Here is a 12,542-nt window from a genome sequence, read left to right on the forward strand (position 1 = left end):
TAACGGTTAAACGTCAACCGTTGATTGACCGTTATAACCTCAACGGTTGACCGTTAGTAGCAGTTAAAGCCTATTTTAGTAATTTTAATAAAAAATAATGTAACGCTTTGTTCTTTATCGAGTTAATTTGCGTTTTTAAGCAATATCGTGTAAATTTTTAAACTAAACGTCGGACATATTTCATATTTCCAAAGAATTTTCGCGCGGCACGTCGGACATATTTCATATTTCCAAAGAATTTTCGCGCGGCATTAACGGTTAAACTAGCCTAGTAGCAAGCTAAACGTTGATTTCGCACTTTCAGCCCGGTAATTACTTTTAATACATTAAATTTGAATAGACAACACACTCATGGATAACAAATAAATAAATAAACTTTTTATTTTTTCCCTTTAAATTACCGTAGGGACCTCTATATGACCGAATCACGGACTAACGTATATAATTTAACGGTTTATTTCACCGGAAGTATGTTTGTTTTATATAACCGTGGCTGCCGGTGGGGGGGAGGCTGGCTTGACCGTTTCTTCCCCGGTTAGTGTGTGAGGGAGGCGGGCCGGGTCGGGGCGGAGAGATACCAGGGAACCGGAGGCGGAGCTTTAACGGAACAGCTGTCATCACCGATGATTCACGGAGGAGTGAGTTAACGGTAACGGCGGCGCCCGAGCTGCAGCAGTGCCCGAGCAGAGCGCACCATGATGGGGGAGCACACGGTCTCACTGTGGCTGACATGCGGTGAGTTTATACTACAAATTAAAACTCTTTTATCAGGCTTACCGCGACTGAAATACTTTTATTTTGAAATTGTTTAACGCTTAACTGCTAAATCCTAATCTGTAAAAACAAATCATAGAAAATGATGTTGCATAAGAGTCTAATTAAGTGTTTTCCGCCTATTTAAATGACATTATTTGTGTCTTAAAGTATTGTTGCTTATACAGAGAATATAATTAATTAATCAGGGAGTGCCCATGACTTCCTTGAAGCCTGGCAAACAGATGGAAAAAGCAGTTTAGACTTCTGTTAATACACAATCTCCACTTTGTACCATATATGTGAATAATAATAATAATAATAATAACAATAATAATAATAAAGTGTTTATTATGTTTGTTGGGTGCAGTTTGTCTCGTGCAGACCTCTGGGATGTTGTCTCATGTTGAAAGATATGAGGTGGTCAGACCGCAGAGACTTCATATGAGAGAGAAGAGGAGTCTGCAGGACAACCAGGTGAGTCCACCTCACACACCTGTGACACCTGTGACACCTGGCTTTGCATACAGAGCATAGGATCATCTTATAGGATATGATTATTGGTGGAAGAAGTTTATTTAGTGTTGTTAAGAAATCATAATTAAGGTGCTCAATCAAGTTTTGAAGTGTTAAATCTAAAACAACGCATCATATTTTATAACCTGATCTCATGCAGTATAAAGTGTAATATTTCCTGCTGATTGGTGATAATTGTTAGAGTTAATAATAATAAATAATATTTGTTGTTGTGTGACTGATCATTTCCAACAGCTTTATCCTGATACTGTTCGGTACGAGTTGACCATTGAAGGGAGGAATCACACAATCCATCTGGAAAAAAACTGGTAAACGTTTTTTTAAAAATACAAATATGTATTTTAATATTTAAATATATGTATCTATATATTTGTATTTATCTTTTTCCTCCACTTGGACTTTAAAGGAACCTTATTGGGAGAGGCTACACTGAAACACGTTACACAGAAGACGGGACACGGGTGACAACGTCACCAAATGAGGTGAGACGATTTTGTGATGTTTCATTTACGAAAAAGTATTTATTTATTTAATGAAAAAAATAATGAAGAAGTTAGTTGTTGCACATTGTACATAATATAGACTGATCATCTCTGTTTGTCCTGCAGTAAATGGAGGTTACATTTCATACTGTATGTGCATTAATTAGTATTATTAATAATTAAAACAGACATTGTTTCAACTGCTACCTTGTCAGTAAGGATGTTTATGTTTACATGCACAGTATGAACTAATGTCTTGTCTGAGATTAGATGTTTTGAGGCTGTATTAGAAAATAATATGTATTTTGTTATTTATGTATTTAACCCAGTTTATTTGTGTTTGTTTATTTATCTAGGCATTTCTAATCTTCCATAAATTTGACTCAGTTCTGCTTAAAAACGGATTTAGCATTTGTTGTGAATGTTAACATATTTTTATATATTGATATATGACAGGAGCACTGCTACTATCACGGCCACATCGAAGGCATGACGGACTCTTCAGTCAGCGTTGGGATTTGTTCAGGCATCAGGTAAGAACATGAAGATGTTTTTCAAACTTCCCCTTTGTAATTTGCCACATGAGAAACACGTTGCTTCATGATTTTTTCGTAATGAGTTCGTTTTTCAACATGTTTTTTTTTACATTTGCTGACAATAAGAGCATTCAAGCGCGTGGACACGACCCAGGAATTACAAGAAGCGCACGCCAACTTCATCAAACAGGCTACATTTAGAGACAATAGGAGTTTTGTTTTTATCCGAACAGATGAGTCTGTGACAGAAGATGTGTCTGCTCCCCTGATGTCAGTGATCAAAACAGTCGTGACTTTGTTGAGCGGTGGCCGAGCCATCCTCATACTGGGGGAGGATTTAATGTAGGATGGGCCCAGTAGGCAAGTAGCAGTGTCTTGAATCGGATTGTGTGTATTGTTCACCGCCTTCTGGGTGAATATCCTCCTGATGTTGTGGAGGATGAATCTACAGGAGCAGGTTTTTGTAGCTGGTCTTCCAGTGTCACACCCAGGCTCTGTGCGGTCCGAGTCAGGGGACACCGCAGGGTTCTCGTGGTAATGGACGGGAGGAAGAGTGAGCTTCAGACAGATTTATGCTTCCACCATGACAGACTTCTGGCCTTTTATTTAATCTGTTTTATTGTGTTTTTATGTGTTTATGTTCTGTGTCGAATCATCTACAAATTAAGCGACTGTCTCCCTGTTTCCTGTCTTTGCAGCGGTTTCGTGAGAGCCCGGCAGCAGCTTTATCTGATCGAGCCTCTGGCCCAGTCTGCGGATGGTGACCATGCCGTTTACAGACAGGAGAACCTAAAGACCGGCGGCAGGCCCGGCTCCAACACCACCGGACTGTACGACCAGGACAAGGAGCAGAGCCCTCAGCCCGCCGGCCTCTTCAGGTCCAGATCGTGGGTAGGTGACGGACGTTCAAGAAAGTCTGTTGTGCTTCTTAAATGAGAGCATTAGCATGAAGGTTGTACTGTGTGTCTTTTTCAGAAATCCAAACCTGCCGAGAGTCCACAGAGGTTCGTCGAGCTCTTTGTGGTGGTGGACAACGCTGAGGTAAACATCTCCAACATCTGAATCCTTCTCCACGATCATTTCCGACATTACGAGAATCTGATCTTGTTTGTCTCTTCTCTCCTTCCAGTACAAGCGATTTGGAAGCGAGACTAAAACCCGCATCCTCCAAGTTATAAATCACGTCGACAAGGTAAACATTTTGTTTTCTGTCGAAGCTCGAGTTTGGACGCTGTTTGTTGGCGTCAGCTCCCGGTTCATTCACTCTCCTCCTCTGCTTGCAGCTGTACAGATCTATAAACATCCGAGTCATGCTGGTGGGTTTGGAGATTTGGTCGTACAAAGACAAGATTGACGTCGACAGTAATTCGGAGAGAGCTCTGGATAATTTCCTCGTGTGGCGCCAGGCCGATCTCCTGAAGAGGGCGAAACACGACAATGCCCAGTTTGTGACGTGAGGATCAGTCTTAGATGTCCGTGCACGTGTTGAACACGATGCTGCCGCCAGTTTGACCTGATGTTTGACTTTTCTCCCTCGACAGTGGCATAGATTTTGACGGAGATACAGTCGGACTGGCAAACAAGTTCGCCATGTGTACCGAAAACTCCGGTGGAGTCAATCAGGTAATGACTTGTGACTTCCTTGGAGATGAAGGGAGTGTGTTGGTGTTTTTATGGATCTTTCGGCTGAATTTAAAGCAACATCTCTCTTCCAGGATCACCATGAGAACGCGATAGGCCTCGCCTCCACCATTGCTCACGAGATGGGACATAATTTTGGCTTGTCCCACGATGCTGCAGGTTGCGTGTGCGGTCCATTTTACAGCAGCGGGAACTGCGTGATGGCAGATAAGCTCAGGTAAGGAGCTTTTCTTGTTGTATGTTTGAACTGGGTCCACCAGCACAGACCTCATCGAGCCTCTTTGCTCCTCTTCAGGACAGGAACTCAAACGTTCCCGGAGTATTTCAGCGACTGCAGCGTGCAGCAGCTCGCTGAATTCATGGAGCGCGCTCAGCCCACCTGCTTGTCCAAGCCGCCGAGCTCAGTCGAGACCATCGCTGTGAGCCCTCGCTGTGGCAACGCCCTGCTGGACCCCGACGAGGAGTGTGACTGTGGCCCTGTGGAGGTAAAACTCTGCTTGTATTAGATGAGTCATTTTTTTTTTGAAAGTTTAAATATACCCTCTGGTGAAGGAAGACGGCATTTTTGGTTTTCCGTTTTAGCTGACTGGTGTGTTTTCCTGCGTGCGAGGTTAGAGCTAATAAAAGGGAAGGTAGTGGTGGTTCAGGGCAGACGCAGAAATGAAAATAGATTCGAGCTCATGTTTCATCAGAAACGAAATTCTTGGCACTGAACTTTTCATCAACCCATCTGAAAAAGTTTCTTTTCCTTTCCAGGAATGTAAGAACCCCTGTTGTGACGCCTCAACTTGTCGCCTGACTGAAGGATCCCAGTGTGCTCACGGACAATGCTGTGAAAACTGTCAGGTACTTCAGCTGCCTTTAATGTAGCTTTCAAAGTGAATGCATTTTTACAGTTCATCCTCTGGGGGACATGAATGTAGCAAATTTCATGGCACTCCACTCGATACCGGTCGAGATATTTCATTTAGAACCACAAATTTGAACCTCACAAAAATCAGGAGATCGGCAAACTAACCAGGATTCATCCTCTGGGAACCATGAATGTCCATCCAGATGTTGAGATGTTTCACACTGGATAAGTGGATAAGATCACCAAAGCCAGTAGGGTTCAACCACTGGGGGCCATGAACGCCTGCACAAAACTAACAATCCATCCGATAGCCGTTCAGATGATTCAGACTGAGTGACACACCAACATTGCCGTCCTTAGAGTCACTCTGCCAGCTGTGAGTGGACACAATGCAGGATACAGAAAGGGCAGTCACACAGACGCAGCCTGCCGCTGGCATTAAAATAGCGACAGTAGAAGGTTACTCTTAAAATCACATTGAAACAGCAGCAGCTCAATAACAGGAAACACAGGGTGATATCCTGCCGTTTCCGTGTAACTCACTACTTCCTCTGAGTGATGAAGAGGTGGTGCCCGTTATGAAATGTCACATAAACACACAAGCTAATTATACACCAGTTTAATCACCTTGTATCTGACGCGACCTGAAATCACCTGAAATGCATTTTAAACCCGCAGCTCAAACTGGCTGGAAGCGTGTGCAGAAAGTCGGCCAGCAGCTGCGACCTGCCCGAATACTGCACCGGAGCGTCGGAGGATTGTCCTGAAGACAGCTTCGAGATGAACGGCAAACCGTGCTTCAACCAGGCGCAGGGATACTGCTACAACGGCCAATGCCCCACACACGAGCAGCACTGCTGGAGGCTGTTTGGAACAGGTACGCTCACTGCCGGCACCAGGCTGAGCCTCCAGGAGCTTCAGTCTGTTCGTAGAAGCTCCATGTGTCACATGTGACTCTTTCTAAGAATTTTTCATCTCTTTTCATGGCAAACTCCATCGTTACGAACTCACAGTGCGCAGATGACAAAAGCCTTTTTAGGAAGTCGAAATGTTGACTCACCGCTTAATCGTTTTGACTCACCATCACTGTTTTTAAATGTGCGTCCATATATTAAGAGGTCGGCTGCGATTCTCTTCTTTTCAGGGGCCAGAGTTGGGTTAGAAATGTGTTTCGACCTGAACAAAAAGGGCCAAGAAGACACCAACTGCGGGAGGAGCAAATACGGCTACACCCCCTGCACAGCAGCGTACGTATCACGTTTTCACTCAACTTAAAAAATCACGTCCATGCATACTTTTTCTGCGGCTTATCCGAGGTCGGTCAAGTCCTCAGGATAACTTACACTGTGAAACGAGCGACAGTAAAACATCACAACTTCCTCCAAACGACTCGTTTCACTGTCAGAATTTGATCCATTCAGTCTAATAACATTTGGAAAGTCAAACAACCCGGCCAACCATCAGTCTCTAGTGGGCTGGTCCTTTGGGCCACACAACATGGAAAAATCAAGTAGTTTTATGCCCAGAAGAACTGTAGAGTCTGTAGGCGGCGTCCTTTCCAACCAACACCAGCTGTATGGTTGGTACTTCTCCATCTCCCACAATAGCAAACCCCCGGTGTCCATCCTAGGAGGTGGTGGGACCACAGTAAATTCTCAAGTTTTTGATTAATTTGTTGATCTTTCTTTTTTTCTTTTTGTAGAAATCTTAAGTGTGGATCTATGTTTTGCGGAGAAGGCGGCGAGTCCATCACGGGTAAAAGGGCGTCCTACACCGTGTACGGCATCGAGTGTAAACTAGCTGTGGACGATGATAAGACGAGGAACATGAACATGGTGCCACAAGGAGCCAAATGTGGAGAAAACAAGGTGAAGCTCTGAGCGTGGAGACGCATCACGTGGAGAGTTTTTATGAGTTCATGTCGGATGTTTTGCTCAGAATCGAACGTTTGTGCGCAGGTTTGCCTCGACAACAGATGTGTGGATTTATCAGTTTATGGAGGGAAGGAGGAATGTTCGAAGAAATGCAACAACAACGGGGTGAGTGAGCTCTGTGTGTGTGTTCTCAGTGAGACGCTACTGGACCAAAGTTCAAGTCCAACTACTTGACTCATGACTCCTTTAATTTTATTGCATTTTTATCTCCAGGTGTGTAATCACAAGAAAGAGTGCCACTGTAACCCGGGCTGGGCTCCGCCTTACTGCGACATCCAGTATGCAGATCTACCTCAAGGTACACGCCGCTTCACCGTGATGGGAATCGTTGGCAAAGTCCAACTTTTGGACACAAAATGAGTTTAAACTGAAGGTTAACGCTCAGCGAGCCGTGCAGAAAGAAAGAACAGGTCATACCTGCTCGCTGAATCATTCTTCCAGTAAGAAAGAAACAGGAATGATTCATTATGAGTGAGCAGTGAGTTCCTCAGATAAAAGCCTTAAAATAGAGGGCCTTTGTTTACCATGACAGAAATGTAAGATAATATTCATATCTATGTTTTTATTAATGAATAATCACCTGTTTTTGTTACCCTAGAATGAGACTTTTATATCTACTCTTTCGTCTCTTTCACGTGTTTCGTGGCGGCCGTAGTCTTGCGGTTGAAGCGAGGGGGTTGTAAATCCTACACATTGGTGCTTTAATTCCCATTTAAGATAGACTGAATAACATGTAAGTGGTCGCCTTTAACGTGTGCTACAAAAGGGAGTTTGACAAGTGATGGTGAAACTGTCCGGTCTTCACGATAAACGGTTCCCGAACACAAATGAGGAAGAAGAGACAAACTTGTGAAACACTTCGGCTCAGGGTGAAACCTGTTCTGTCAGTTAATTGTGGTGAAACAAGTTTATCATTGAGATGACAATGTCGATTACTTAGAAATTACATCAACTCAAGTATCACAAGAGCTTCCTTCCTCTTTTCTATGTGTACGTGACACAATCACGTAATGATTGTGCAATGATTAGAAACATTTCTTGTTTTGGTTAAACCGGACAGCTTCCAGGTGGGAATGTGATCAGGTGTCTGAAAAAGAGAGCACAGAGAGCTACAGGACTCAGAGTTTAACTCCTCCAGACGTCCTTCTTTTGAAAAGCAAGTTTATGATACTTATTCATCGAGATAACGAGCACAACTTTTGTGACTTTTGAAGCAAAGTTTAAAGCTCACGAACGACAACACGGCCTCAAAAGAACAGAAGGAAACTTGAAAAAGTCTCTTGAGACTTTATTTCAGGCGTGTAACCAAAAAACCCACTGACGTCAAGATGAAGGAACCTGAGGTGCAAAATGCAAAACTCATTTCCAGGTTTTAAAAACCCTTCTGTCGTGGTTAAGCGTCTCTTTTTCCTCATTTTCTGCGAGGACTAAATAATAAACAAATGTTTGCCATCTTGGTTTAGCATCAAACCCATCACAGAGGGAGCGTTGTTGTTCTCACAGTTCACGACCACGGATGTCTGCGGCACGTTTCGTCGCAGTTATTTCAGTCTCCGGCATTTCCAGCCCTCGAGCCTCGCCACTAGTTTGGCTTAAGAAAATCTATATTTAGCGTACGGTACAGTAATGGTGTAATTTCCCCGTCTATGCCTGCAGGTCAGAACGGGATAATAGCTGGTGTGTGTGCCGTTATCGGCATCCTTCTGGTGATCACCATGGTGATCGCGGGGCTGATGTGCTGTAAGAAGGACAAGGACAGCTACATCTCTAAAAGGTAGTTTCCACAGGAGTTCTGTGTCACGTGCTGATCTGTTTTTATTTTACATTTTAATGAACTGGATTCATGTCACGTTCACAGGAAAGTGCATTCAGCTCCAAACAAGCTGAACCCGATCTTCCAGGAGCCGAGCGTTAAAGACAGACCTCAGATCAGCTCGCCGACTTTCATGGAGACGACGGCGACGCACGCCTGCGCTCCTCTCGTTACCGCGACTCCCTGCAGAGCCGCTCCTCAGGTACAGCAGCGATACGATGGGAGTCATGGAAGCTCCTCGTGTGTGGGCAGGACACAGGTCTTTGCCATCACAGTCATTCAGTGTTTCTTTGTCTTACAGCCTCCAAAGAAGTTCCCTTCAGCGTCTCCTACCTCACAACCTGAGCCGGTAAGCTGCATAAAAAAAACTTGAGATCCACTGCATAATGTAAAACTGAGGATCGCGTTCAGAGCTGAAAGTTCAGAAGTCAAACTAAATAATACATGGAGAAAGTTATCTGCATGCAGACGCTCGCAGACTCGGGTGTAATGGTTCGCTCGAGTCGTGAGATGACCACAGCCTGTCTGGAGTTGTAGCATGTTGAGCTGGTCATCGATCATCACCCTGCACATCACAGAGATCTGGTTTCAAAAGAGGCTGAAGATACAACAGACACAGTCTTTGTGTTAGTCTGTGATCAGTGTCAGTTCATGCAGTCTCACTGACTTTCTTCTCCTTCACAGATGAAACCTCAGCCTCCGTCCAAACCTTTACCACCTCTCAATAAAACACAGGTGAGTCAGAGCTTCAGCTGCTCTCTGATCAGCATGTAACACTGCAGAAACTCCAGCCAGTATGACTAACTGGGTCCGTCCCAATTACCCACAGTAAAGTCAAGTGACTGCCTGTGTGACTTATTTCCAGTGAGTCCGTGCCTCAGCGGAGATTAGACGATTATCTGCATGTTATTATGAACACATGAAGAGTTCATACAAAATGTTCTGCAGGTCTTAAACTGCCCCCTAAAGTCTCCGTCTAATTTATTTAATGAATTGTGAGAGTAGTTCTTTAACTGTTTCCTGTCTCTTTAAACTGTTTCTCATGCTGTGAGTTTTTCTTACGGGCTTATCTTCTGTCAGGAGATTCTTTCTGACTAAAACATTCAAAATATTCTCCCCGAGTGGAAACTTCACATGTTTAAAATTCTTCTTGTTTTGTTTTCCAGTACCAGGCAGCCAAACCGAGCCCCCCTCCTGTACCTCCGGTCAAGCCCAGCCCTCCTCCGGCTGCCAGACCCGGGCATTGCCCTCCTCCTCTGCCCCCAGCGAAGCCACAAGTCCACAGACTCTCGTGAGCTTCTCATTTAAAAAGCATCAAGTCTGACCAAAGACGTTCAGTCGCACGTATAGAAAGAGAGCGTGAGTCACGGAGACCAAAGACCTGTGGAAAACTTTACTCTCTGTCCTGAAAGTCTTTAAAGACGTGATGCACGACCACGGAGAACGTCTCTGAAGACACGAAGAGACCAACGGCTTCAGCCTGCTGTGGAAAAGTGATTCTTCTCGGATAAACTCTGGAAAACTGTCGCAGATGTCGTTGTTTGTTTGTTTATTTCACCTAACTTCAATTTTTTTTAAACGAGCGTGACAAAAGTTACGTCATCTCAATGCACTTTTATAAATGTATTATATTTATTTAACGTCTGTGCGAGGGACTGTGTGAAGATTATTAGAGAGGAGAAGGTCGTCTTCTCGATCTGAGCTGCATTTAACATTTATAAGGTCAACTTGTTAGCAAACACTTATTAATAGAGCAACATTTCTTTTGAGCCACGTTTCTAAACCAACTGGTGAGTTTAAGTCCAATATCCATTCACTCTTTTAGCTCCGTCTTTGGTCTCCACCAGCTCCTGAGACAAACATCTGTGTCTTTAGCTGCTAAATGCTTAAAAACCAAAGTTAGAAACGGTAAAGTTGTGAGCTGGAACAAGTTTAAGGGCGTATCCAGACTGAATTTTTCCGTTCATTTGAGCGGAGGGGGTCAGCCTGAAATGTCTCTGAAACTGAGACCAACTTCTAAATCTGAGTTTGATTTGATTCGTGTCCGAGAAAGAATCGAGCGGTGGTTGAGCGACGTAGACTTTGAATGAGAGCGAGCGAGCGCCGCCTCGTTAAAGCCGCTTAATCAGAGAAATAAAAAAGTTATTTCCGGATTGTTTCACAGCCGTTACAGACAGACACACCTCCACAGTCTTCTCTAATAACTTTCCCACAGTCCCTAAACTGAATCCAGAGCCAGTCTGTGCCTTTTTTTTTTTCCTTTTTCCTCCTCCATGTCGCGTTGTACTTGAAAATCCACGAACGGTACGCACAGTATGTGAGGTTAGTGTGTTACTGTGGTTCAGCTTGAAACATTTACATGCTCCTTTGTTTCCAGTCTCGAGGGTGTGTGTGTGTGTGTGTGTGTGAGACAGAGCCTTGAGGAGTGTGTTGTTGGTTTTTTTTACTGCACTGATGTTTCCATGGCGACGGTCACAGGGTTTCATACCTTGTAGATTGTGGCACGATCGCAGCTCTCGCTCTCTCTCTCTCTCTCTTCGATTTCATGAGAGCGCCGTTTGTTGTTGCAGATAAACTTTATTACAAAAGTGTGATGAGACGGTCGTGTTGCATCAGCGGATTACACAATCAGAACATGACAGAGGACTTCTGTGTCTTCCTCAGAGGTTCTTTATGTGAAACGATTAAAGAAAAACACTTTTCTCTATCACCACTGTGCTGTTTTTGTCTCCGAGAACATTTTTACGAAGTCCTCTATTGTTTGTCCACATAACAGCTCATCCATATTTATTGGTCCTCCGTGAGACGTCGGAGGAAATGGGCTGAGGAGCAGCCCGGGCTCAGACTCCCAGTGTGAGCTCCCATTATCCGTTTCCTGCTCGGGCTTCTCAAACAATCAGTCACAAAGGCTGATGAGCTTCTGTGTTTCCAGCTCAACACACTCAGTTATTGAATAACGTGTTTGCCACGGTGCCAGTTTGTGCACAAGAACTCTGACGAGTTCATTTTGTGCAGACAATCGTGGTCCCCAGAGGACGAGTCCTCCTGTCTCTACTGCCCATCAGATCAAAACTTCAGTTTGTCCACCAGTTGCAAAAATGGTGATTTAGTCCGTATCTGTAAAATAAAGCTAGAAGTTCCTCTTGTCGTCCACTCGAGGCTGGCTCCAGAAGTGAGTCAGTCTCCATAAGTCCCCATGTTAAAGCAGAAATAAACATGTTTACAGCCTGGTACAAAAAACAGTTTTGGTCTCTGTAGCTAATTTCCCCGTTCATGACAACTGTACTGAGGGTGAATTTATATACAACTCACCTGTTCAGGTTATATTAAGGCTTAAAGTTATGCTAAAGTTAGAAAGTAGAGACATGAAGATTGACTCGAGGGGCATCTTTCAGCTCATCGTTTTGGTTTTTACGGCTGACAGATTTACTGTTCTGGTTCGGTCCCATCAACCTCGTTTCAGCTGCTACCTGCTGAAACTTTTTTAGTCTGGCACACGTCAGATTCGGTTCATCCAAAAGGTGTCACATGGGCTCTGTCATGTTCTTGCAACCTTGGGAAAACCAGTTTTTTTAACGGACAGGGACATTTTCATGTTCCAACAGGAAAGAGAGTAACACAAACTGTTGAGAGAAAGTTGGAAGAGCTCTATTGTTTAAAGCATCTTTGTAAGCTCCAAATATTTAATGTCAGACATCCAAACTGCAAATCCTGGTCTGGCCTAAGTCGGTGCTCAGACAGGGGAGTCTAGCGTTGAGGAATGTAGGCCGAGCTCGTCTGATTCACTCTGATTCACCAGCCAAGAAGCTCATAAAACAACAGTTTACAATAAGCGCGGCTTGTCCTACAAACTGATCTCTGTCTCCGCTTGTCGTCCGCTCGGCTCGGCGGTTAACCCCCGGCACGGTCTGCGGGAGAGATGATATACCGGTGACGACATGCCTTCTTCATAAGGGGAACCGGGGGCGTTTAGTTAAACGTGAAGCCCATCTG

The 12,542-nt window shown here is 44.2% G+C and overlaps 1 protein-coding gene across 1 annotated transcript; it reads left to right on the plus strand.

Annotated features, from left to right (window-relative positions):
* The first annotated feature begins 517 nt into the window (after positions 1–517).
* On the plus strand, positions 518–11,257 carry adam8b (ADAM metallopeptidase domain 8b). The gene is made up of 23 exons (XM_019275035.2): positions 518–735; positions 1,124–1,230; positions 1,525–1,598; positions 1,697–1,772; positions 2,229–2,305; positions 3,007–3,199; positions 3,284–3,349; positions 3,438–3,500; positions 3,592–3,761; positions 3,850–3,931; positions 4,024–4,166; positions 4,245–4,434; positions 4,706–4,795; positions 5,481–5,679; positions 5,947–6,049; positions 6,505–6,670; positions 6,761–6,841; positions 6,950–7,034; positions 8,393–8,510; positions 8,595–8,751; positions 8,851–8,898; positions 9,234–9,284; positions 9,716–11,257. Exons 1-23 carry the CDS (start codon positions 696–698, stop codon positions 9,842–9,844), a joined length of 2,508 nt encoding a protein of 835 aa, XP_019130580.2. The 5' UTR covers positions 518–695; the 3' UTR covers positions 9,845–11,257.
* The last annotated feature ends 1,285 nt before the right edge of the window (positions 11,258–12,542 follow it).

This window comes from Larimichthys crocea, chromosome XVI (assembly GCF_000972845.2).
Source record: "Larimichthys crocea isolate SSNF chromosome XVI, L_crocea_2.0, whole genome shotgun sequence".
NCBI lineage: Eukaryota > Metazoa > Chordata > Actinopteri > Sciaenidae > Larimichthys > Larimichthys crocea.